A 25584-nucleotide genomic window follows, 5' to 3' on the forward strand; every position below is an offset into this window, starting at 1 on the left:
CTAGTGGGGAGCACTGCTCCCATGGGATGCTTGTCCTCCGAGGGCAGGGGAGATGGGGAGGTCTGTGGGGGACCGATGGTGGTGGTGATTTCCCCAGCCCCCTGCACCAGTGGTCCCTGTGCTCAGGAGCAAGCGGCCACCCTGGCTTGTGAGGCATCCTCAGGCTCCTCCATGCCTGTTTGTGCAGAGCCAAACCACCATCCCAGACCCTGTTTTGGTGCTGTCCCACCCCGGCAAACCGCTGAGGGTGCTAAAGGAGTCTCTGACCTCCTAGGGGATGCTGTGGTGAGCTGACGCCAGGCCACTGTCCTGCTCCCCACTGAGGAAACCCCACCAGAGGGGAGAATGAGGATGTTTGGGCAATTGTGATGCTGGAATCTGCTCCTCTGGGTCAGGTCGGACCACGGGGGTTCTTTGCCATCAGCAGGAGCCCGAAGCACCCTCAGCCCCATCCTGGGGTGCTGGGTGCTCAGCACTGGCACTGCAGTGAATCCTGTCGTGAGTGCTGGCCTAGCAGCATCCCCCCTCTTGCTCCTATGGCCCGGGAGAACCAGGGTCCAGCCCTGAGAGATGCTGAGCACCCACTGCCTGCGAAGGCAGGGCCCTGCCCCGACCCTCGGGCAGCCTTAGCTGCTTTTCCCACCTTGACACCCTGATCCTAGAGGGTGACGATGGCTTCCCACGGGGCAGGATTCAACCTCAGGTGTGCAGTGCCAGGGCTCTTCTCCGGCAGGGCACGGTTTGGGGATGTTGTGTGGTGAATGAGCTCTGGAGGGTTGATAGTGGGCTTGGAGCCCTGCCGGTGGCAAAAACGAGAGGGGCATTGCATGAGGTGGCCCCTGGGGAAAAGGACAGCGTGGTCCCCCTGGCATCTGCTGAGAGGTGTCTATGCTGGGCAGTCTGGCCCTTCTGTGGTGTGAGCATCACCTTGGCAGGGTACCCTGTGATGGCATCACCTTGGCAGGATGCTCTGGTGGCACAGCCAATGTCCCCTGCAGGGACATCGCTGTGGGGTGATGCCCTGAGCCCCCTCCCAGTGCCCAGGAGCTGCCATGGGGCTCTTCTACCCCTGCACACCCTGAGGGGCTCCTGCATCCTCCCGCTGCGGTTTAATGTGTAATAATGACCATTACCACTGAGCAACCCCCCAGCCTGGCCCGGGCTGAGCATCGCTGCATGGGCTGCAGACCCCCACCCAGGCTGCTGCTCTGTAGGGACTGGTCCCTAAGGGGGACACAGCCACTAGCCCACCTGTTCCCAGAATTTTGCAGGGAAATATTTAAAATAAATGATTTTATGAAAAGCTTTCGGTGATTTTTATTTTTCCTTTAAATCAAGCATTTCTATGAAATAGTATTTATTGATCACCTCACATCTGGAGCACTTTATGGGAGCGAGCCCTCAGGTCTCGCGCTGCTCTGCGGAGCTCAGGAGGGTTCGTCACCCCCTGCCGCAGGTGGGGAAACTGAGGCAGGGTTTGCTCGGGGATGCAGAAAGCGGGGACAGAGTTTGGTTCACGGTGACGAGCTCCCCTCTCCCGGCCCAGCTCAGACCACAGCTTGCTGCCAACACCTCCATACCTCTCCCTAAATGTGGTATTTGCTGGATCCTCCTGGTGCCCCGGGGTGCTCAAACCCCGACACCCCAATGATGTGTTTGACTGAGGTTTTGGATTTTTGACAGGACAACGACCTTCTCCTTTCCCCTTGTCACTTAATTTATATTTATATTGCCATTCTTTATCCTTCCCCAGTCTGCAAACGTGGTATTTAAAGACAGCGAGCTGAGGCAGGCAGAGCGGGCGGCGGGGCAGCTGTGCCAAGTCAGGGGCATCCTGCCTGCAGACCTCCCCCGGGACTGGTTTTGCTTGGGATTTCCCTCTTCCCTGCACCTCGGGAATGGCTGAACTGTGGGAATTTCCTGAGGTTATCGGACCCTGGTTCCTCCCACCCTGGGCTCACTGGGAGGAACCTTGGTCCGGTTTGATGGAGAAGTGAACCCCTTGCACCTTCACAGGTGGAGGAGGTTTTGGGGCGTTTCAGAGAAATCAAGGTCTGATTGTAGTTTCAGAAGAGCCCCCAGAGCCTGGGAGTTTCAGGGTCCCCCCAGTGTATTTGCTCAGCTTGGAGCATCCTCGTGGGTCTCCTGCATCCTCCTCCCACTGCTCAGCAGCCAGAGGGAGAGGCGGAAAGCAAGGCAGGGAGGCCATGGGCCTCCAATGAAATGGCAAGCCCTTTCCACAAATTTAAACACAAATGATGCTTTCACAAAGGCCCCAAATCTGACCCAAACCTGCTGCTTCTCCAAAGTCACTTCTCCCAAAGTGAACATCCCCAGTAAAGCTGTCCCGGGGTGGGGGGTTAGGAAGGTCCTCTGTGGGGAAGCTGGCTTGCCCCCAGCCCACCCCGCTCTGCTCGCCTCCAGCAGCTCCTCCTGGCTTGTACAATTGGAAAAAAAAAAAAAAAGTAAAACCTGGATGTAAATCTTTAACGAATAATGTGGTTTCTTATGGTTTCTAATAGTTAATAAAAGTTATGTCCTGCCTCCTGCCTGCCTCCTCCTCCTCCATTGCCTTCGGGAGCCACGGCTGAGCTGCTCTTGACCACGGCTCTCCCGGTACCAGCAACCTTTAGCGGGTGGCTTTCCAGGGAGGTATTTTGAAGCCCATCGTGTCCTGCTCTTCATGACCTCCCATGTGTTGTCAGAGCTCCCTCCATGCATGCACACTCAGAGACACTTCCACAACACCCCCCCCCTCCAGCAGCACCCCCTTGCCCTACCCCTTCCCCAGCAGGAACAGGGCTGCCCTGTGCACAGGCCCCCATCCCAGATGCCCTACAGCCACCCATCACACCCCACAGGAGCCTCCCCTGCCCTGGGGCCTGATCCCAGCCCTGCTCTGCCTCTGCACCGGCACCCAGAGCCTGCAGCGGGTGTGGGGGGGGTGCAAACCCCTCACCCCTACCCATACCCATACCCCCACCCTTCCCTCAACATACCCTTCCCCCACCCCCTGCCCCTAACGCTGCTCCAAACTCCAGCTTTACCCCAACCCTGTCCCCACCCTAATCCCACCCCACCCCATCCCTATCGCTATCCCTATCCTTACCCCTATCCCCATCCCCATCCCCATCCCTATCCCTATCCCTATCCCTATCCCTATCCCTATCCCTATCCCTATCCCTATCCCATCCTTATCCCTACCCCTGTCCTTATCCCTACCCCTATCCCTATCCCTATCCCTATCCCTATCCCTATCCCTATCCCTATCCCTATCCCTATCCCTATCCCTATCCCTATCCCTATCCCTATCCCTATCCCATCCTTATCCCTACCCCTGTCCTTATCCCTACCCCTGTCCGTATCCCCATCCCCATCCCCATCCCCATCCCCATCCCCATCCCCATCCCTCTATCCCTACCCTTACTCCTACCCCTACCATTACCTTTAGGCTTACTCCTCCCTTTACCACCACCCCCCCCGGCCTCTGCCGCCCCGCCGCCCGGGTGAGGGGCGGTGGGGGTGGGGGTGTGCCGGTCCCGCCGCTCCCTCACGCTGTTTACAGCCAACACGGGGCTGCGGCCGCTGCCGGGGCGGCCCCGACGGGACGGGACCGGCTCGGGCCGGTACGGGGGTGGGGGTGGGGGGTGCATAAAGCCCGGAGCGCTGCCGCCCGCCCCCACTCCCTGCCCGGCTCCAGCCCCGACCATGGCCGCCACGAAGGTGCAGGCAGCGGCGGCAGCAGCGGCAGCAGCCCTGCCCGCCGCCCGGGAGCACGCCCTGGCCGTCACCCGCGACTACAGCAGCAACCCCAGGCTGAGTGAGTGGGGAGGGGGACACGGGAGGGGCAACGGCACCTCTCTGCCTCCCAGCCGGGGGGGTCACGATGGGTACCCCCGGGGTGGCAGGGATGGGTGGGTGGCAGTGGGGCAGGCAGGGGTGGCAGGGATGGGTGGGTGGCAGTGGGGCAGGCAGGGATCTGGGCTCTGGTGGCCTTCCATTCCTCCGTGCCCCCTGCTTGCAGGCAGTGGGGCAGTGTTTGCTGCTGAGACCCTCGGGGGGAGCAGAGGGGCTGCGTGGGTGCCTTGGGAAGGCAGAGGGACTGTCGTGGGGCTGTGGGTCTGTCACCCCTCCTGGGGTCTGCAGCTGCAGGGGCTGGGGAAGGTGTCATGGCCCCCCGATGGCTGTGGGGTGCGTGCTGGGCTGCAGCTGGTCCCGCAGCAGTGCTGGGGTGCACTGGGTGCCCCTCCAGGCAATGGAGCCCGTACTGACCCACTGCGGGGGGGGGTGGGCAAATTGTGTCAACAGCCCTGTCCTCCCTTGAGATGTGGGAGGGAGGGACGGACCACCTGCCCCCGTTGCTGCTCTGAGTCCTCTCCGGGTGTTCACCTGCCCAGCGTGACCCTCTTCCTCGGCTCTGAAACGATGGAGCGCTCCTGTGCGCAGGTGCGGGCCCTGCCAAGGTGTCCCTGGGGTCAGCCACGCGGGCAGGGAGGTGGGGGCGCAGCCATGGGCGTGCAGCCGGAATGGGGACAGGGACGAGGAACTCGCTGGGGAGGTGTTTGCTGAATGTGGTTATTTCCCACGGCTTGTCCTGGCACGCTCACGTGCTGGAGCCTGTGAGGATGGCTGCGTCTGTCATGGGGATGTCTGTGTCCGCACAGCCAGGACAGCGTGCTGCGCCGTGCAGGTCTTCCTTTGCGCTTGCACCCATGGGTGCTGGCAGCTCCGCTCGCAGCAGCCCATGGGACCTACGGGCAGCACCGGCTTGACGCTGGCACCCTCAGTCCACCCCAAACCCTGGGCAGCACCCCCATCCCACCTCGGGGATCATAGCATCACGCCAGCCCCACATCTGGGGGTTGAGCTGTGACACCCCTGCCAGCACCCCGTCCCCGAGCACAGCAGGCTCAGAGGCATGAAGGACGTTTGCTGTGACCTTTTGTGCCTTCGCTCCTGGGGTTGGGACGGCTTTGCTGTCACCTCCCTCCCTCACCCCGAGCTGGGTGGCTCCGGGCTGGCACGGTCCCGGCTGCACCCTCCCAGCACGGCTGAGCGCAGCCGGCTCTGCCCGGCCACCAAACCGTGTTTGCTGTCAACAGGGAGCAGCCACCCGTGGGTGACTTGTCCCTGGCTCACGCTGGGTAAGAGCCGCCCCTTGGCCTGAGGAGGGGCACTGGGTGGACACAGGGGGGACACCGCAGGGAGCCAAGGCTATTTCTCGTCGCATTAGAGGCAGGTCCACTTTGGGGTCCCTGGACGGATCCTGCAGGCTCTCACTGCTGCGGCTGCTTCTTCATGCACCTGCGGGAGATGGTTTGCTGGGCTGGGAGAGCGGTCTCCCCCATCACCTGCCCAGTCTGGGGCAATGTCCCCCAGAGCAGCCCCCAGTGAGCCTCCCTGCTGTGGCACAGCCTCTCTGCTTCAGCCGAGAGGGGACAGGGCAGGGAGCGAGGGCTGGCACCGCAGGTCCCCGCTGGCACCCGTGGGGTGGTGGGTCATCCTCCCCAGGTACAGTGTGTGGCCAAGCTCCCATGGGGTCTCCGTGGGCTTTGCCCTCCCTGGAGCTCTGAGCTGGACCCATCTTGACCCATCCATCCCGGCATGTGGCTCCTGCACTCTTCCTGGCTTTTTAAGGCAAAAATGCCCGTTTTCAGGTTTTTTTCCTGCCTGCTGTGACCATGGCCAAGTACTTTTATTTTAGAGGAAGCCGTCTTTTGCCCCTCCATTGCTTGGCCCCAGGAGCTGTGCGGGCAGTGCCCGCTTTGCCAGGCTGGCTCTGTAAAGCCAAACCCCTGGCAGCCACATCCGGGCTGGGACAGAGTCCTGCCCTGGGTGTCCTGTCACCACTGTATGTCGGAGAGAGGTGGGAGAGGTGTGTGTGAGGAGCACAGGGCTGTAAGAAGCCGATGCTCTGCAGCCCCGTGTGCCGGAGGGGAGAGGGGGGTCCCAGAGCGGGACGGAGCCCTTGGGTCTGCCCTGAAAATGTGCTGCATGGTGAAGGTGAGGGTGGGAGCCAGAAAGAGGGACACTGTCAATGTGGGAGAGCTCGGAGGTGTTACCTGGGGGTGACATTTGGAGGGGTCTGGCGGAGGTATATGGAGACACCCCCCCTGCACGAGGGAAGAGGCAGTGTGGGGCTGAGGGCAGCTGACCTGGATGGTGTCATGCCATGTGGGTGCAGCGTGGTGGGTCTGGGTGGGACGTGTGTCAGCACACCCTGGGCATTGCTGGGGACGCCAGGCTGAGCCAGGCACTGGGGGGGTCTCCGCTGTGTGCCACCGCGCCAGGTTCCCACCCCGTGTGCCCCATGGCGATGCCACAGCCCCTCCCCAGCCCCATGGCCGGGTGTCCAGCTGCACGGAGTGCCCGGGGGTCCCGGCGGCGTGGAGGTCCCAGCATGGCACTGGGGGCACAGGAGCAGCTACGTGATCCCCAGCTACAGCCCAGCACCCCGATTCCTAGCCCAGCGCCTGGAGCTGGGGGGGGATCGGGAGGGGGGCGAGCAGGGCCACAGGCAGGCAGGGCTGGCTGGCAGGAGCAGGCAGAGCGCTGCCTGCGCTACTCTGCTGGGGCCGGCTCTCCTGAGAGGCGGGAGAGATATTAGCAGCTGCTTCCTAGTGCTGCAAATCCATTAGCACAAGCGAGTGGAAGAAGCACTTATCACCTCCTGGCCTTTGACTTGACCCATCTTTACGAAAAAACAACCCAGCGAACAATGCCGCTGCCCGCACGTGGGCTTGGGGCTGCTGCCCGCACGTGGGCTGGGTGATCGCTGCTCGCACAAAGTGGGGTGCCCCACACCGTGCCCCACAGCCCGGCACGGCCCCATGGTGCGCTTTAAACTCAGCAAGCGCAGCCTGGGAGCGGTTTGAGGGGTGGGCTGCAAGGGGATGGATGGATGGGAGGATGGAGAAAGCAGGACATTGCTGTCAGCAAGCCCAGTGACACAACGGTTGCGCTGTGCGATTGCAGCCCGGGAAAGGGAGTCTGGTGGGACACGTCTCAGCTTCTCCTCTCTTGTGTCCCGGCCAACCCCGTTAGCTGTGATGCTCGTCTCCTGCTGGGTCTCTTGCGCTGGGTCTGGGCATGGCACCAGCACTTGGGGTGGGGACCGTGCCTTTGGGAGCTGTGGCTGGTGGGGTTTAAAAGGACGTGGCATTGCCCGCTGGGGACGCAGGGAGCAGGAGGAGAGGAACCAGGGAGATCCCCAAGCCTTGGGCACCCCAATACGTCTCTCCTCGGGGGCTGCTGCTGGGCAGGAGCTGGGTGCCGTGTTGGGCTGTGCCCTCAGACATGTGTCCGCTCAGCCTCCGGGGAGGAGCGAGGGGCTCGCGGGGCTCAGCATCCACTCGCCAGACGGAGGAGCATTTAATCGTCTGTTCTCTTTGGTTCATCTGCCCTTAATATTCCCTGCCTTGCCCAGCAACTTGAATTCAGTTTCAGACCTGAGATTGCTCACCGGGGGTGCGACCCTGAGTCACAGCTCGGCAGAACCTCGGTGAAGGAGTCCAAATTTAGCAACATGAGAGCCCTGGTGAAGGGTTCCCGGGAGCCCCGTCGGCTGCGACAGGGCCCAGGGCTGCACAGAGGGGAGCGGGGAAGGAGGGGACAGTGGCATTGTGGAGGGGCACTCTGCAGGGGACATAGCCTGGCCCTGTGGGGACCTGCAGGTAGAGGACCCTGTGGAAGGTGTGAACCCCTTATGCCCATTTCCTAAGTGGAATTGGATTTTTTCATGTATACACACGCACAGGCTGCCTGTCCCTCAGCAGAGAGAGGTTGCTGGTGACGGAGAGCTTGCTGCTCCTCTGGCCCTTTTCCCGGCTCATAACTGATGGTCTCTGCCAGCACCTCAGCCCCTCCCTGGCGCTGCTGCGATGGCATCCCGGTGCTGCAGACAGGAGGGTCATGGATGACCTGGAGAAGATGCCAGGAGCTCCTTGCTCTCTGTGATGGAGCTGCCAGACCGCTCAGAAGCAGAGCTGGGCTGACCTCCTTGGTGTGACTGTAGGAGATGGCAGCCACCATGGGTTCGCAGGGGTGGCAAAGGGGCTGGTGGGTTCCTGGGGGCTGCCACCATTGCATGCCCGTGTCCTGCTGCTGGCCCAACCTGGGCAAGCCGGTCCTGTCTGTTCCCCGTGCTCCCAGCCCCCAGTTGCAGGGGCCATCCATCCTCCCACCCCGGCAGTATCATCCCCACTGTCCATCCCGCCGGAGTGGGATCCTCTGCCCCATGGCATGGTGGGATCCCGCAGTCCTGCTCTCCATCACTTCTCTTTTCCCCTTGGGGCCATCTCCTCCCTTCAGCATCTCAAAAGCCCACAGCCCAGCTGGTGCCTGCATCGCCCGCCCGTGGCCGAGGTCCGGCAGCCCTGCTCCTTGCCGCCTGTCCCCGTTCCCCCTCCCAGCCCTGTTTTGTCTGATAGAAAACGCGACAGCAAGCCCAGCAATTTTTTTTTCTTCTTTTTTTTTTTTTTTTTTTTTTTTCCTTGGGTTGGCTTGTTTGGTTCACGCTCGGCTGGTCCTGCCATTCTTTGCCTTTCCTCACATGACGTGCAGGTGTGTATGGGAACCCCTCGGCTGCCGGGGCCCTAATTAGTGGCATAGAGTGTGACCCCCTGCCGGGCTTTTCACCGGCTCCGCCGGGCTGGGACAGGCCGGTGGGTTTGACAGCGCGGCACAAAGTGACACATGGCACAATGGGCAGGTTGCGGAGGGGGAAAGCGGTCACTTAGGGACTGTCGGAAAAATCCCAGGACGGCCCCAGGCTGCTGCGTTCCCCATCCAGTGCAGGATGAGGCCGCTGGGCGATGCTGGAAGCTCGGCGAGGTGTGTCCTGGTGGATCCTGCCATTCCTAGAGGATGGATGACCACCACGGCACCAGTGCCGGGGATGGCCAGGGCTGAGCAGGATTTTGAGCTCAAAGTTACCATGAGGGATGGATTCACGCCCCATCCTGGGAGCTTCGGCTGCGGTACCTCAAGCACCAGCCTGGCCCAGCATTTTGGTTAAAAATTGGGTGTACATGTGATGAAACGGGGAGCAGCATCCAGGGGGGATGTGGGACACATCTAGCCTGATCTGGAGTAGCCCACGGCCACCCTGCACCTTGTGCTCAGCACACCCAGGCCCCTCTGCCCCACAGGCTGTCCGCTGCCTATTGCTGTGGGGTGCCAGGTGTGGGGCAGTGTGGTGGGACCCCCACTCTGTGCCTGCCAGGTGTGAGCTGGGGGACGCTGGAGACCTGCCCTGGTGCCCTAGGGTGGCTCAGGACCAGCTTCAGACCTCCTGAGATGCCCCTTCATCTCTATCCTTGCTCTGGGCTGGAGGGGAGAGGGTTTGGGGGATTTTGGGGCTATTTATGAGTCCCGTTTCCTATCTTTGCTCCAGCTCAGTTCCCCTTCAGCCCACTCCATCCTGTGCTTCAGCCCGTGCGTGGAGCTGAAGATGGGAGAGGGTATCGGAGGCTCTGACAGCTGCGTGCAAACCCCAGGTCTGTAATTTGGGGTAGGGGATGTGCAAAGCCCCTTGGGCAGCGAGCGGCAATGAGCATCACTCACTGCACGCCCGGTCCTAGAGGCTGAGGTGACCATCACCGAGCAGGCAACAAATTTCTCCAGAACCAGCCTCCAGCATTTCTGTGGAGAAGGTAAATACCCTCAGGAGGTTTTTGCCACCATCCGTGCTGGGGCTGGAGGAGGATGGGGCCGGGGCTGCATCCATCCCCTCGCTGCGGCAGGTCCTGGGACCACCGTCCCTTCCGGAGTCCGGGAGCGATCCCCCGGCGCACTTTGGAGCAGAGCCCTAAGGCGTGTGTCAGTTTGGGGGGGAGCCGGCAGCCATGCCCGGGGTTGGGGCAGGGGGCTGGGGAGGGCAGGGCGGGGTGGTGAGTGGTGGGAGCAATTAGCGGCGGGTGTAGTTGGGTCGGGTCCTCTTTGTCACTGGGGGCCCTTCCCCCCCCCCCCTCCGGCCGCCGCAGTGGTTAGTAGTGCGTGAGTGTCAGGGCTAATGGAGATTGCATCTGACAGGAGCTGTGAATTTGGGGCTGGGGGTGTGGAAAGGCCAGGTTGAAAGACTTTTCTTTTCTCTTGGCCCCTCTTCCACTGCCTCCTGTGCCTCCCCCCCCCCCCATCCCGTTCCCCGGCCGTGCCCCCCGGCAGCCTCCCGGCCTGGGCCGGCCACTGCAGCCCACCCACCCCGCTGCTCCTCCCCCCCTGGTTTGTTCATAACAGCTCAACGTCTTAATTATCTGAATTAGTGCTTTCCGGTAGCAGGGGCTCCCCCTCCTCCGTCCCGTCCCTCCCCATCCCTCTCCTCCTCCTCCTCCTCCTCCCATCCCCGAGCCCATTTGGTGGGCTGTCACTTGGCGTTACTGTCGTGATTTCCTTCTCTATTGCGATAGAGCCCTTTGCGCTGCAGAGATGAGCATGGGTGAGGGGGTTGGAGCGATGCAACAAGTGCCGGGCAGGATGACTCCGGCCCCGGCTTTGCGACATCGGCTGGGGCTGGCCGGGTTTGGGGCAGGCAGGGGATGGGGGGGGTGAAGCCCCGGGGTTGCCCCGTGTGCGAAGCCGGGAGCTGCATGTTGCTTTGTAGAAGATGAGACTTTTTTTCAGAAAAATCCCTTGCGTGAGATTTTTTTTCTTGGTATTGGCTGGGGCGTTGTTTTGCTTTGGCACGTTATGGCGAGCCGAGCCTGAAAGGAGTCCCCAGGATGGCTGGCGAGGCGAAGTCCCTGGGAGGTTTGTAAGGTGAAGAACAGGGAATCGTGGAGCAACATTTTTTTATCACCTTCCTATTCAGTTCTCCATCACCAAGTCTGTCTGTCTGTCCATTCTCTGGAGACCCAGTCTCCAAAAAGTCTTTTCTTGCTGGGACGGTGGCCAGGCTGCTGGGGCTGTGGACCCTCCATCACTGGAGATCTGAAGATCCCAGAGGGGGCCCTGGGAATGACTCCAGGTGAGACTGCTTGAGCAGGGCTTGGACCAGAAGATCTCCAGAGATCCCTGCCCACCTCCACCATGCCATGAGAGAGCAAGCCCGGATCATTGTCACCAGAGTTGGAGGGGCTGTGTAGCCAGGTCCAGACTCTTGGGTTACATTTCTCCCTCTCTCCTGGAGATGCTGGTGGTGTTGCCACCATCCCACAACCCATTCCCAGAACAATGTCATGGTGGGGAAGGGGATCCGGTGACAGCAGAAGGCAGCTCCTTTGCAAACAGACCAGTGTGGTCAGAGAGGAGCATGTGGGAAAGCCAGTGCTGAGACCCTGTGCTGCCAAGGACCTCCACGAGTCTGGGCTGGGGAGCCTTTCCTGCCTCAATTTCTTCATGAGGAAACGAGAGGAATACTGCTTCTCTCCCTGAGTGATGGCTGGAGGGAACTATACATGTATGTTATGTAAAGATAAGTAGATGGATGGATGAATGGATGCAGAGTTGGATGAAGGAGTCATGGATGGATGGTTAGGCAGAGAGCTTGACCAATGATCCAGTGTCACAGCCATAGGTCACCAAGCGGTGCTGCCAGAGGGTCCGAAGTCCTTGGTGGGAGAATACGGCTCGGTGCGTTGGGAGGAAAGTTGTGAGGGTCCCAAGGGGGCTGGCAGGCATCGGGGCTGGGCCAGGGACCACCGTGCTCGAGGGAGAGGGACGAGCCCTGTGGCTCTGTCCCACGTGGGTGGCTCCCCAACAGCTGGGGCTGCGGAGGAGACACGGGGAGAGAAGAAAAGAGCCCAACAAAACCTCCCAGGGGAAGAGAAGCAGGCGAGGCGGATATTTGTGAAGGAGTCGGAAGGGGAAATAAAAGGCAGAATGGTCACTTTGGGAATAAAGGAGACAAAAGGCGAGGAGGTTGGCGTCAGAGAGCCAGCTCCCGGCGTGCCAGACCCCCGGCCCAGGCTGCTGAATGGGCGACCAGCAGGAACTGGGCGTAATCGGGTAATGGGGAGAAGGCTAATTGCAAAAATGGCAGGGATTACCAGTCTGCACCAGGGCATGGGCTGGGCCAGCGAAGGGGGACGCTGGGGGCCTGGTTGTGCCGCAGGGGGTGACCCTGTGCTGGGCTGTGTGGTGGCCAGGGATGGGTGCTCCCTGATGTGGGAGCGACCACATCAGGGAGCACCCTGATGCGATGCGACCAACGAGGGGCGAACGGGACCCATCCTCCAGAAATGAAGTTCCCCGGGCTGTTGAGCGTGCATGAGGGCCTGGCTCCTGCACCCAGGGAGCTGCGCCGGTGCTGGCATCACCAGAAGGGCGTCTGGGGTGCTTGTGGTGTGGGGACCCACGTCCCGCTGCCGCGACGTGGACCACCCATCCCCGCAGCCAACGGGAGGGAGGCTGGCGAGCTCACCAGCTGGCCTGGCCTCTCCAATCCTATTAGGATCATGAGTAAATCAGAGAACCCGGTGTAAGAAGAGAGGGCAGAGGGATGAAAGGGCCCGTTGGGGTCAGCAAAGCCAGGCCCTGCCATGGCAGGCGTTACGGCGTTTGACACATCGGTAAAATGATCAAGGAGCGGCTTAGAGCCGGATCAGTTCCCCAGCACCTGCACTCGCCTGGGAAGCTGCTCCCAACCCTCACCCTCCCCGGCCTCGGGGACCTGCCTCCTCTCGCTGGGCTCGTACATGGGTTCATCCCCATTTGTCACCCTTGTGCTTAACACCCCAGGTGCCTCCCTGCCCCATGGTTGTCCCCAGGGTCTTCGTAGTCACGCTGGAGAAATCACGTGCCTGGCATGCTCCTCTCCTTGCCTGAGTACAGCGCTGTGCGAGACCCCTGGGGGCCCTGAGGTCTCATCCTGTGCTGCAGGGTCCCAAGCCAGCACCCCATGGCTGCTGGGCAGTGCCGCTCTGCAGGCGGGACCAGGTTGGGTGCTCGGACCTCGCCTTGGCAGTGGTGGCCCCGAAAGCTCATCCTCCTGCTCAGCAGCATCCGGCTGGGGTTGTCCATCCCGGGGTCTCCCCTGGGGATGAGGGTGGACCTCCCAGCTGTCGTGGTGCAGAGACAGCTCTGCTGATGTGGTGCCGGCAAGGGAAGGCAGGAGGGCAGTGGGAGATGGTAGGGCTGTGCCCATCAGGTGGCACCTGGGCTGCTGTCTCTGCCTGTGGCCGTGGTTTTTGGAGGATGAGCTGTCTGTCCCTGGGCTGCAGGCAGGGCATGCAGGCTGCTCTGGAACAGTGGGGCTGGGATGGTGGAAGATCTGCTGGAGTGGATGGGGCAGAGGCTGCCGTGGAGGTGAGGTGGATGGGGAAGCGCCTGGCCAGGTGGTGATGCCCTGCTGGAAAGGGAGTTGGGACCTGCACAAGCTACTGCAGTGGCCGGCAGGTCACTGGGCTGTGGTGCCACCTTGCTGGGGCAGCTTTGCGACTGGGATGAGGCTGCCCAAGGCTGGGGAGCTCTCCTGGTGTGGGTTGGGCAAAGGGTTTCAATCGGGGAAGCTGAGGGATGGAGGGGGATGTTGTTTATCCTGGGTCTGAAAACTACTAGTTGTAGCGGTGTCCCTGGTTGTGGCAACCCTGCCCAGGACGTGGGGGCACCTTGGGAAGGCAAAGCATCCCCCAGACTGGTCCAGCTGCTGCACTGTCACTGGGCACGATGGCAGGAAGTCACCGTGGAGGAGGGCCATGCCATGGGGTGGGGGGGACACACACGACATGGACCTAATCCTGTGTTAATTGTGCTGCAGGCAGCGTTTGGTGAGGGATTGCAGCGGCAGGGTGTGAGCTAGTGTCCCTCGTGGTCCAGGTGGGGATGAGGGAGGCACCAAGGTTTCCCTGGGTGAAGGGGGGGGGGGGTCCACAGTGGGAGAAGGTGGGGGGTGACGGCCTGTTTTTGGGTGGAAGCTGCCACCCCCATCTGCACTGCCTGTGGCCCCTGCACTGCCTGGGTGGCAGTAGCTCTTCTGACTTGTTAATATATTTTTTCCACAAAAATACAGGGGTTTGGTTTTTTTTTTTTTTTTTTTTTTTTTGGGGGGGGGGTGTTGTTTGTTTTTTTTAAGCAAAATCTTGGTGTAATCAAAAACTGTGCTTGGAAAGGGAAAATACTGACTTGCAGAAAGACTTTCGGTTTGCTGGCCAGGGCAGGCTGCCACTGCCGCCACTCCTGGCTTTAAATGTCCTTTCTTTCCACACATTATTTTCTATTGAAATGTTTTATATGAACTTAAATGAAATTAATTTAGTAAAAGCCACATTTCCTGCAGGATGGGTGTCCCTGGGTCTCCCGTTCAGCAGCTGCCAGACACTTGGTCCGTAGCTAGGATAAGGAGTGGGATAGCAGGAATGGATGGTGCTGGGGTGAGATGGATCCAGCCCTGCTGAGGCTGCAGCCCTCCTGATGCCCGCAATTTGGGCGTGATGATGCTGGGAGTGGGGTGGCAGCATCCCCAGCTCCAGGGGCTGACGGTATTTCCTTCCCCCCCCCCCCCCCCCCCCCCCCCGCAGCCTACAAGACGGTGTGCGGTGTCAACGGGCCCCTGGTGGTGCTGGACAACGTGAAGGTAGGACCCTGTCTGCTGGCGGGTGACGAGGGGACCCGTGATGGTGTCCCTTTGGGCTGTGCGGGGACCACCGTGCTGTCCCTGCCTGGGCCTGGCTGCCAACCCCCCCTCCCAGGGTGTGTGTGTGTGTGTGCAATGGGGGACCGTGTCCCTCGTCCCCTTTCCCCTCTCCCCTGTGTCCCCTGGGCTGTCCCCTTCTCTTTGGGGTCTGTCAGCCAGCTCCGAGCTCCCTCCTCTGGACACGGCCGGCAGCAGAGCCTGTGTGCCAGCCTGCCCACGCGTGTGGGTGTGCAAGCGTGTGTGCACAGGCATGGGGACACGTGTAAGCGTATGGGTGGCCGTGTGTGTGCTCTGCCTGGGCACCCTGCCCTCGTCCCGTGTACCCCTGCACCCAGGCACCTGCTGTCCCCCATCCCCAGTGACGCTGCCTGAGCTCTGGCTCCTGTGCCCCGTCCTTTGTGCCCTTGCCCAAGCCCTGGCTCCTGTCCCCTGTGCCCCTGCTGAATGTCTGGCTCCTGTCCTCCATCCCCTCTGCCCCTGCCCAAGCCCTGGCTCCTGTCCCCTGTGCCCCTCCCCACGCTCGGCTCCATCTGGGAGCCTGGTCTGAGCGAGGCCATGTCACAAACCCCAGCTCAGCCCATCCCTTCAGCACTGGGTGGCACCTTGGTGGTACCCTGCCTGTCCCTGCTCCTGGAGCTGGGGCTGGGTTCACTTGGGTGGGCGCCGGGCGTCTCAGCATTCCTGCGTGGCCCGGCCAGCCGGGACCCTCCAAGGGGCTTTGTTGGCCGGTGGCTTGTTTCTATGGCCCCTTTCATGCCCAGCCCGGCAGGATGGAAATTAATAAGCTCAATTAAAGAGCCAGACCATGGTGGGTGTTTCCTTCGCTTTGTTGTCCTTTATGCAAAGGTCTTTACAGAAGAATTAAAAGTCCAAAGTTCACAGCACTGGAGCCAGCCCTGGTGGCTGGGAGTGAGGAGAAGGAGGAGGAGGAGATGGAAGAGAACACAGAGTGTGCTGGGCAGGCACGCTCGTGGAGCGAACCCCCTTGGACGTTGTCCCCAGAGCAGGACGCGTCCCTCAGCAAAAAGGCTGCAGAAAAGTCCCCTCCATCTGCCTCGGGGGGTCCCAGCTGGGTGGGGGGGGCAGGGGCCAGGGAGGTCGGTCGGTGTCCCTGGGGGGGCTGCAGCCCTACGGGTGCTGGATGCCGCTCGCCCCTCTGCCTGCTCTGTCTTGCCTTGGCTGATGCGAAGTGGTGGCAGCATGATCCCCAACTTAACCTTTCACAGCTCAGGGCGGGATTATGTGGGATCCGACAGCTTCCAGCAGTGCGGGCAGACTGGGCTGCTCTGTCCTGTGGGGGGCTGGCAAGGGGCGGGGGGGGTCCTGAAGGGTCCCTGAGGGATGCCACCGGCTCTGTGTGTGTGTGGGGGTGTTATCTGGGGCTGTGGATGCACTTTGGGAGGCTCTTGGAGACACTGCTTTATGCAGGTGATGGGTCTGTCTGCTTCTGGTAGGAAAAGGGGTTTGAATTTGTTAGTTGCCAGGCTCCGGGGAGCCCGGTGTGTCTGAGAGCACCCTTAGGGGAAGGGGGGCACCCTGCAATGTTGGGGAAACTGAGGCACGGAGCAGTGCCACAGCCTAGTGCACGAGCCGGGATGGGGCAGGGGCAGGCAGGACCTTCCCCCCCGACACCTCCTCCTGCCCGGGCTGGTGGTTCTGCCTGCGCCTGCCTGGCATGTCGGGTGCTGCTCGTTGGCATCAGCTGCTGAATGCCCCCCACCAGTGGTTGCAGGGAGCACGAAACCCCCAACCACAGGAGGGGAAACTGAGGCAGCGCTGGTGGACAGACCCTTGCAGGTAGGGCTGGCGGGCAGGGGCTGGAAGGGGTGGTCTGGGGGGAAGAAAGGAGCCCCCAGACCCGTCTCACCCCGATCCTGTCCCTGCAGTTTGCCCAGTATGCCGAGATCGTGAACTTCATGCTACCCAATGGCACCAGCCGCAGCGGGCAGGTCTTGGAGGTGATGGGCTCCAAAGCCATCGTCCAGGTGAGCCCAGTGCAGCGGGCACGCAGTGGGATGGGGGATGCAATGGGATGGGGGATGTACAGGCGCTGCATGGCCTGGGGCTCTGTCCCAGGGTTCTGTCCCCCTCCAGCGGTAGCTGCCGCAGTCGGCAGGGTCCTGCCGGGCTCTTGTCCCAGCTCTCCCGGCATGGCAGGCTGCAGGACCGGTGTCCTGGGACAGGCAGTGTCCTGCAGCACGGCTCCTTGCTGGCCCATGGCTCTTCAGCTGGAGCACGGGGGGCTGCACCCGGGCTGGCGGTGTGGCATTGGCAAGGATGCAGCTGGTACCTGTGCCAGCCCTCGGACCAGCAGCTCAGGGCGGGAGTGTCCGGGTGCCAAAAATAAAAATGACGACATCTGCACAACTTCAGCAGCATGCAGGGGCCAGATGTGGGCATGACCCCTGTGCTGGGTCTCCATCCTGCTGTGCCCGTCCTCCCCTCGCCTGAGCTGCCCACCCAGGTGTGTGTGGCCCCTCCACCGTGTCCTCACCAGGGAGAACCCGGCTGGGTGATGCCGCAGCCTCCTCGGGACCCCCCCATCCCGCATCTCCATGTTCTCCCCATTGGCCGCCCTGGGCTGCCTCCCGCTCCATCCCAACAGGAAAGCTTAGGACCCTCCTGCCATCACCCCACAGCCACCAGCTCCCTGCGGGGCAGGACTGGGGCAGCCGGCAGGTTCCCCAGGGTGCCCAGAGCAGGCAGGCTGCCCCCCTCCCCCTAAACCGGGGCAGCCAAGCAGTGGAGTTTCACCCTGAGCACTGGGACCGTTTGCATCTGTCCTGCTCAATTAGCCCTGGGTCCCCTCCCACCCGGGTTGTGTCGTGTCCGTCCCCCCCCCCCCCCAAGTCCTCCCTAATCAGCCAGCTGGGGGCTCGGGGGGGGGGGGCTGCACGGCCGACCTGGCCGGGTTCTGGCTGGGCAGCTGCCAAACCTCGCTCCTCTAATGCTGCCCGGACCTCTGCGGCGCCCTTTTAATCCTATTAGGGAGTCAGCCTCAGGAGGGGAAAAAAAAAGGGGTGGGTGTGGGGGGGGAAAAAAGGGGGGGGGGGGAGGAGCCTTTTGCAGAAGCAGCTTTGTGGAGGGTTGACCTACACGCACCTGCATGCAACTCGGGCGCTGTGGCCATCACCTGCCCTCGTGCCTGCCGGCATCCCCGCCAGCCGGCTGCCCCCCGGCTTTCCCAAGCTGGCCCTTCTCCCAGGGGCCACATGGCTCTAATTAAAGCAGCGATCTGGAGGTTAATTAATACAAATGGTGTCAAATATTATACCAATCAAAATGCCTTTGGTTTCCCTGCCCTGCCCCAGGCCCTTCTGCCGTGCTCATTGCATTAACGAGAGCGTGGTCCCCCCCTCCCCTACTCCCCCCTGCTCCCCCCTGAGCTGAAGCCCCTCAGAAAGGAGTTTTCTTAACCCTGGGATTTCTCCCTCACTTTTATCACCTCTCCCTGCCGGGTTTTTTGGGTGAGCGCAGGTCACGTCACCTCCCCATGGAAAGCCCCTCCCCCCCTCCAGCCCTCTGTGCCCACTAATCCCCACTAATTGCCACCCACCCGCCTCTTGCCCCGGGGTCTCCGCAGGTGTTTGAAGGAACATCTGGGATCGATGCCAAGAAGACCTCCTGCGAATTTACTGGGGACATCCTCCGGACCCCGGTTTCTGAGGACATGCTGGGTAAGCCCAGCCCGCTGCTGAGCCCCGACACATCTTGGTGCATGGATGGTGGGGTAACCCAGATGCAGGCAGCCGGTGGGGGGGGACAGGCAGTTTGAAGGTGTTGGGGTCTCAGTGTTTAGCTCTGCTGCTGCCCAGGGGCTGAGCACATGCCTGGGCGTGCTCTCCGATCCCGGGAGAGTCACATCCAGCATAAAGAGATGGTGATGGTCAACCTCGTACAGGGCTGAAACGCACCCCTGAGCCCCCTCTGCCCAGTTATCCCAGGAGAAAAAGCTTGGGCTGGGCTGGGAGGAGGTTCCCCAGGTGAGGACAGGCAAAGTTCAGCCTGTGGTCGTGCCCTTAGAGCTCTCATTACCTTGACCTTAGGAGAGCTGGGGGCTGCCCAGCATCTTCCCTCTCCATGCTGAGCTCTGAGATGTGGCCAGGTGTGAGGACGCATGGGAGGGGCTGGCCACCCTATGGGGACACCCGCCTGGGCAAAGCTGGGTGCTGGCAGACCGCCGTGGCCCTGAGCAACCCCCTAGAGCCATGCAAGCTCAGCCCCAGGCCCTCCCCACCCCCCCCAAGCAGTGTTAGAGGCTCCTGAGGGTCCTACAGCCCCCAAAGCAGCCATGGGCGCTCACAGGGGTCGCAGCCAGTGACGGCGGTCGCTCAGGGTCCCGGCGGAGGGACGTCGGCTGAAGTATGGTATGGCTCCCCGGTCGGGGGCCGAGTGTCTCCTGCAATCTCCTTCCCATCTCTGCTGGCAGCGTGACACCCGGCCAGAGCCCTGCCTGCAAAGGGCAGCGGTAAAGGGCAGCCTGTCTGGGAGGGGGCAGGTGTCGAGCATGGTACGGCAGCACGCGGTGATGGCCGAACAGGTCCCGGCAGCAGGGCGGGAGGCGGGAGCACCCCCCCTCCTTTCCCAGGCAGGGTCCCCCCATCTGTATGTGGGGTCCCGGCATGAGTCCCCCAGGAGGGGACAGGGGCCGGGCAGTGGGGCACAGAGTCTGTCCTGCGCTGGCCCTGCTGCCCCCCAAGCCTCCCTGCCCCAGTTGGGGGGGGAGTGTGCGTGTGTTCCTCTCCCTCCCCCCCCTCCCCGAACTGGGCTGGGGTCCCCCAGGTGCTCGGCTGCATCATCCCTTCCCTCCCCTCCACCGCTGTTTGTGCCATGGCGCTGAATTAAGCTGCTGTGCGCTGGTGAGACGTGGGTGCCCAGCGAGCGCCAAGGTTACTGACCTTTCATGCTCCGTGCTCCTGCGTCCCGGCCCTGCCATCAGCTTGATCTGCTCTGACAACGGTGATGCTTCCCCGGCCCCGTCAGGGACCAGAAGAAAGTCCCATAGGGGCGGCAGTGGCAGACGGGGGTGCCGGGGGGGCGCAGCGTGGCCAGCACATCGGCTTCGCCACTATCGATCCCGTGGCTCAGAGACGGTCGATGTGGCTGAGCGTGAACGGTGATGCAGCGGGAGCCTTGTACCACCCCCCACTCCCCGGGGCCAGTATGGGAGGGGGTCTCAGTGTCACCCCACCTGTACAGGAGCTGGGGACCCCAAAGGGGAGGTGATGGTGGGTGGCTCAGTTGGCATGGGGGAGGGGTCTCCGGGGACCTGGCTCTGTGTGCTGGCATCTTCCTACCCTGGGGGCTGTGGCATCACCCAGCCCTCTGGTGACACTCTCTCTGCCCACCCTGTGCAGTGACATGGGAACACCTCGTCCCCTGGTGTGGGGGGCTGTGGGATGCAGCCCTGAGGCTGGGAGGGGGGGGGGGGGAGCTACAGCCACCCCAGGTGCAAAACCCTCTGCTCCGCACTTGCAGACACCCAGCACTGGTCCCTGTGTCCCCTCTGGGGTACCCCAGGCAGCGGGGATTTTCTGTGGCACCCATGGGTGCTCTCCATTTCCCGGGTTTCCCCATGGCCAAGGGGTGTACTCCGGAGGAAGCCATTGCCTGAGGCCATGGTGGGGCTTGCAGGGAAACCCCACCAGTGGTGCAGATTGGTCTGGGAGGCACTGCTGTCCATCCGTATGCTGCCTGCACCAGCACAGGGGACCGGGAGCAGGATGGAAACCCTACGCCACAGCCAGGGGACAGCCTCCCTGGCTGCTGCGTGCAGCAGGGGACCAGCAGCTCTCTCCTTGCAGGTCGGGTCTTCAACGGCTCCGCCAAACCCATCGACAGCGGTCCCCCGGTGATGGCTGAGGACTTCCTGGACATTAATGGTGACGGCTCTGGGCATGGCATTGCTTTCCCAGCTCCTTTTACCAGCCATGGGCGATGCGGGGAGGGTCTCAGGGGCAGGTGGGCATCCAGGGATAAAGCTGTGCCCTGATGGCCAGAGCAGTCCCGCAATGCCACCCCCACCCTAGGTCTGCAGGGGGGTCTGTCTGTCCCCACTGAGGTGCCCTGGGTGGGTGTACAAGGTGCAGAGGTGGTGCCTGGTGAGCCCATCCCACCCCTGGGCTAGTGCTGGGCGGCTGCACTGGTTCGAGAGCATGCTTCTTCCTTAGTTCCAGAAGCTCTTGCCTAATATTTGGCACCAACCAGGGTGATTCTTTCATTTTGGGGTGCCCTGCGAGTGCCTCATTCCCTTCCCTGCTCCAGGCCAGCCCATCAACCCCCACGGCCGCATCTATCCCGAGGAGATGATCCAGACTGGGATCTCGCCCATCGACGTGATGAACAGCATCGCCCGGGGGCAGAAGATTCCCATCTTCTCCGCTGCTGGCCTTCCTCACAACGAGGTGGGTTCCCACGGGGTGCTGAGCCCCTGGCACAGCCCCAGCAGCAGGTGGAGGAGGAGGATGGAGGAGGCAACGTAGGGGGATTTGGGAGGGCGGGAGCCTGTCTCCTCCATCTCTCTTCCTCTCCCTGCTGTGCTCTGGTTTCCGGCTCTGCTCTGCTCGCTGTGACAGGCCAGACCCGCTTTTTGGGGGTGTGTGTTGTGTTCCCTGACACCCCCCCCAGCCACGCAGGGTAACGGGCTTGCGCATGCAGGAGAAGGGAAGCTCACGTTGCCTCCTGCCTCAGTTTCCCCATCCACACAGCGAGGTGGTAAAGCAAACTCTGCTACGCCAAGAGCTGCGCTGGGTGGGGAGAGGTGACCTGGGCTGACGTGGGGTGCCCGAGCCCCTGGGGCAGGGGGCTCACACCACTCCATGGCCCCACGAGTACGGCCGAACTGGGCAGGCAGAGCAGGAGGCGCTGGAAATACCATCCGGATCCATGGGCACACCGGCACGGTGGATGGGCAGCGCTGCTCCATGTCCCCCCCGCTCCCTCCCCCGGCACCGACAGTGATGCGATGGGATGGAAAACCGGCCCTGACAGATCGGGAGCAACAGAGGAGGGTGACCATGGTCAAGTCAGGGCCCGGCATGACGGGTGCCATGGCACAGCGAGGGGGCATGGCTGGCTGGGCCGGGGGGGAAGCCCCTGATTTCCCCCCCCCCCCCAAAGGCTGGGTACCCACCCATTGTCTGGGTGGGCAGCTGGGGGTGCTGGTGCCTGTCCTGGGATGCTTTCTCCTCTACTGGTTCCTATTCGTCCTATCTCCATCCCTGGCACCCCCTGCCCCTCGCTGCTACGGGAGCCATATCCTGGTCCCAGGGGGGGCTGTGGCGCCTCTGGGGGGGAAATTGTCCCTGAGTGCTGGCCCTGTGCTGCCCACTTGTCCCTGTCCCGCTACAGATCGCTGCACAGATCTGCAGACAGGCCGGCCTGGTGAAGAAGTCCAAGGACGTGGTGGACTACCACGAGGACAACTTTGCCATCGTCTTTGCTGCCATGGGGGTGAGTTGGTCCCAGGATAGGACAGCCCAGCCGACCTCGGCAAAGCCTGTTGGTGGGGAGCCCAAATTACATCAAATGTGTAGGCAACCTTGCTGCCACCTCCCTGCGCTGCCTCATCTCCCGCCTGCCTCAGTTTCCCCATGCATGAAGCCACCCCGCTCCTGCTGACCGGCCTCTCCTCCCACATGGGCAGGTGAACATGGAGACAGCTCGCTTCTTCAAGTCAGACTTTGAAGAGAATGGCTCCATGGAGAATGTGTGCCTCTTCCTCAACCTGGCCAATGACCCCACGTGAGTGAGCCCCATGGCTCTGCACGAATCTCCTCCTCCTCCTCCCTCCCTGCTGAGGACCTGATCCATCTCAGGTTGATCGAGGTGCAGGGACTGGTGCTGGGTGCAGCTGGGGGTCATTAGGGTCTTGCCATGCATCGGAACCCCAAAGGCTGTGGGTCCCTCTGCTCCCTGTGAGCCAGCCCCGCTCCTGGGTGCTGTGAGCCCTGCCCGGCGCAGCAGAGGGGGGACGCAGAAGCTGGGGATGGGGGCGTCCTGCACAGTGCTAAGTGCCTCAGGTTCTTCCATGCGCCCTCCTGGCACCCCCCAAACCTGCCCCCATGCTGGGACGGGGAGCAGCCTCCAGTGTGGTTCAGTGAGGGGTACCACGGGGGTGCACACAGGCTGGGCTCTGCTGGGCACGCTCTGAACTGTGGGGCTGGGGGACCTCCCTTGGTGGGGCTGGTGTGGCCGTGCTGGGCTCCGGCCAACGAGCAGCCCAGTGGGCAGTGAACGGGCAGGGGAGGTGGCACCAAACCCGGACAGCTTTTGTATCCCCATCCCTTCCCGCAGTGGCAGGGAGCCGATGCCCTGGGTGGGCAGTGGGTGCCACCCTCCTCCTCCCTGGCCGGCACCTGGTCCCAGCTCGAGTACCCCAAGAGCTGGGGTCCCCAGAGGTGCCCAATCACCCCTGCTGACAGCCTGGCATGCTGCAGGGAGGCCGTGCAGCTCAGCACCAGGCGGGCACCCAGGGGGCTCCGGGGATGCTCTGTGGGGCTGAGTGTGGGATCTGGGGGTGCCCACCCTTTATCCTCACAGGATCGAGCGGATTATAACCCCCCGCCTGGCCCTGACCACTGCCGAGTTCCTTGGCTACCAGTGCGAGAAGCACGTGCTGGTGATCCTGACGGACATGAGCTCCTATGCCGAGGCCCTGCGGGAGGTCAGCGTGTGTCCCCCCCTGCGATCTGCCCCGGTCCCCTATGTCATCCCCATGTGGCAGGGGATGAGGACAGCCTTTTTGGGTTGCCTGGGGTGCCCAGGGTGCTTGGAGCGTTTGGGATGTCTGGGGTGCTCAGGGTGCTGGGGGGTGCTTGGGGTGCTCAGGATACTTGGGGTGCCCAGGGTGCTTGAGCTCCCCCCAGCACTAACAGTGCCCCATCCCGCAGGTGTCAGCAGCCAGGGAGGAGGTGCCCGGCCGCCGTGGCTTCCCCGGCTACATGTACACGGACTTGGCCACCATCTACGAGCGGGCCGGGCGCGTGGAGGGCAGGAATGGCTCCATCACGCAGATCCCCATCCTGACCATGCCCAATGACGGTCAGTGGCCCCAGGGGACAGGGGAGGTCCCTGTGGAGTGTGCGGTGCCACCACTGTGCCTGCACTGGGAAACCACAGGGCTGGGAAATACCAAATTGCTTTGCTTTAACAAGTTTTGGTGGAGCTTGTGGGGTCCGTCGGGGTAGTGAAGTTTGCTGAGGTGCTTTAGGGTTATTTTTCCCCTCAAGTCGTCCCCCTGGGGGGGGCCAGAGCAGAGTGCTGGGTTTCAGCCAAAGGATGTGGTTGGGGGGGAATCTGACTTGGGGGGCATGGGGGGATGGTGCGCAGGGGGAAGGGTACGGGGGTGCACACCCAGGCAAGTCTAAACCAGGCAGTTCTCTGCCTGGTGATGGGGAGAACTGGCTCTTGCTCACAACCACAGGCTGGAACAGCTTCCCCCAGGACCATGCTGCTCCAGTCACCCCCCGGCATGGGGCACGGCCATGTCCCATGCTTGGCTGAGCAGCCAGACCCACTTTCGGGGCTCACACTGCCCTGCCTTCCCCCAGACATCACCCACCCCATCCCCGATCTGACGGGCTTCATCACCGAGGGGCAGATCTACGTTGACCGGCAGCTTCACAACAGGCAGGTTCGTTCTCGTGCCCCTTCCCAACTCCGTGCTGTGGTGGAGCAGGGATGGATCCAGCACTGCCGTGCCTGCCAGCATCGCGTGGGGCTGGAAACCACCCAAGAGCACCAGGATGGGGGGTGCCAAGGGCAGGGGGTAGCCCAAAGTGGGGGCAGTGGTCCCCTTGCCTGCATGGGGGTGCCCAGCAGGGCTGGCAGCAGGCGAACGTGAGGGGGTTCCCTCTCACCCTGCAGATCTACCCCCCCATCAACGTGCTGCCATCCCTCTCACGCTTGATGAAGTCGGCCATCGGGGAGGGCATGACCAGGAAGGACCACGGGGATGTCTCCAACCAGCTGGTAAGGGCTGGGCAGGAGGGGGACGATGATGGGGGTGGGGTGGGGAGAGTGGGATCATTTGTCCCTTCAAAGCTCTCTTCCCTCTGCCGGAGTCTGAGATCTTGGTGCTCTTGGCCATGATGGACTCAAGCACTAATTTTTTGTACCTCCTCAATGTGAGCGGTAGTAGGGGTAAGGGGGTGGGAAGCTTTGCCCTGGGAAGTGTAAAGTCCAGGGGGTGCAAAGCCCCGAATGGGGGAGCAGAGCCATAGCTTGTCCTGCTGCAAGAATCCCGGGCTGACAGCAAGCCAGATTTTTTCCCTGTGGCGTGTATTATTATATATAGTATAATTATATATAACTGTGGATGCTGCAGACGCCAGAGGGCTTTGAAAAGCACCTGGTCACACAGGCTGAGCCCGGGCATGCAGACCTTGCTCGGGGTGTCCCCAAGGCGCGGGGTGACACAACCGGGCAGCAAATGGCTGAGAGAAGGCTGGAGTTTCCCTGAGCCGCTCCCGAAGCCGGGCAGGGGGGAACCTGCGCTGCTGCCCCCGCTCTGCCTGCCCGCTGGGTTGCACGGAACGTCTGCCTGTCTGACGGCTGCCCGCCCATCCCACAGTACGCTTGCTACGCCATCGGGAAGGATGTGCAGGCGATGAAGGCGGTGGTGGGGGAAGAGGCGCTCTCGCCCGATGACCTGCTCTACCTGGAGTTCCTGCAGAAGTTCGAGAAGCAGTTCATCACCCAGGGTGAGACGGGCGGCTGGACCCCAGTACTGCAGCTGGGAGGGGGTTTCAGGACTGGACTGGACCCCCAGCATCTCCCAGCTCCTGCACCTCCCTAGCTTGCATCTCTTCCCAGGTCCCTACGAGAACCGGAGCATCTTTGAGTCCCTGGACATCGGCTGGCAGCTGCTGCGCATCTTCCCCAAGCAGCTGCTGAAGCGCATCCCCGAGAACATCCTGGCTGAGTACTACCCACGCGAGGCCAAGACGCCGGGCCAGGGGACGTCCAGCACAGCCCTCTAACCCCCTCCTGCTCTGGGCTGAGACGGTCAGCTT

The 25584-nt window shown here is 62.3% G+C and overlaps 1 protein-coding gene across 1 annotated transcript; it reads left to right on the top strand.

The window, feature by feature from the left end:
- Positions 1–3708: 3708 nt before the first annotated feature.
- ATP6V1B1 (ATPase H+ transporting V1 subunit B1) lies at positions 3709–25551 on the top strand (the record flags this gene model as incomplete). Its single annotated transcript, XM_082483125.1, has 14 exons — positions 3709–3820; positions 14454–14509; positions 16456–16554; positions 18153–18246; positions 20374–20451; positions 20834–20973; positions 21920–22021; positions 22215–22312; positions 23111–23234; positions 23461–23611; positions 24121–24203; positions 24437–24541; positions 25143–25272; positions 25385–25551. 14 exons carry the CDS (start codon positions 3709–3711, stop codon positions 25549–25551), a joined length of 1539 nt encoding a protein of 512 aa, XP_082339251.1.
- Between the last annotated feature and the right edge of the window lie 33 nt (positions 25552–25584).

The sequence above is a fragment of the Vanellus vanellus genome (genome assembly GCF_965231255.1).
Source record: "Vanellus vanellus genome assembly, chromosome: 4".
Classification (NCBI taxonomy): Eukaryota; Metazoa; Chordata; class Aves; order Charadriiformes; family Charadriidae; genus Vanellus; species Vanellus vanellus.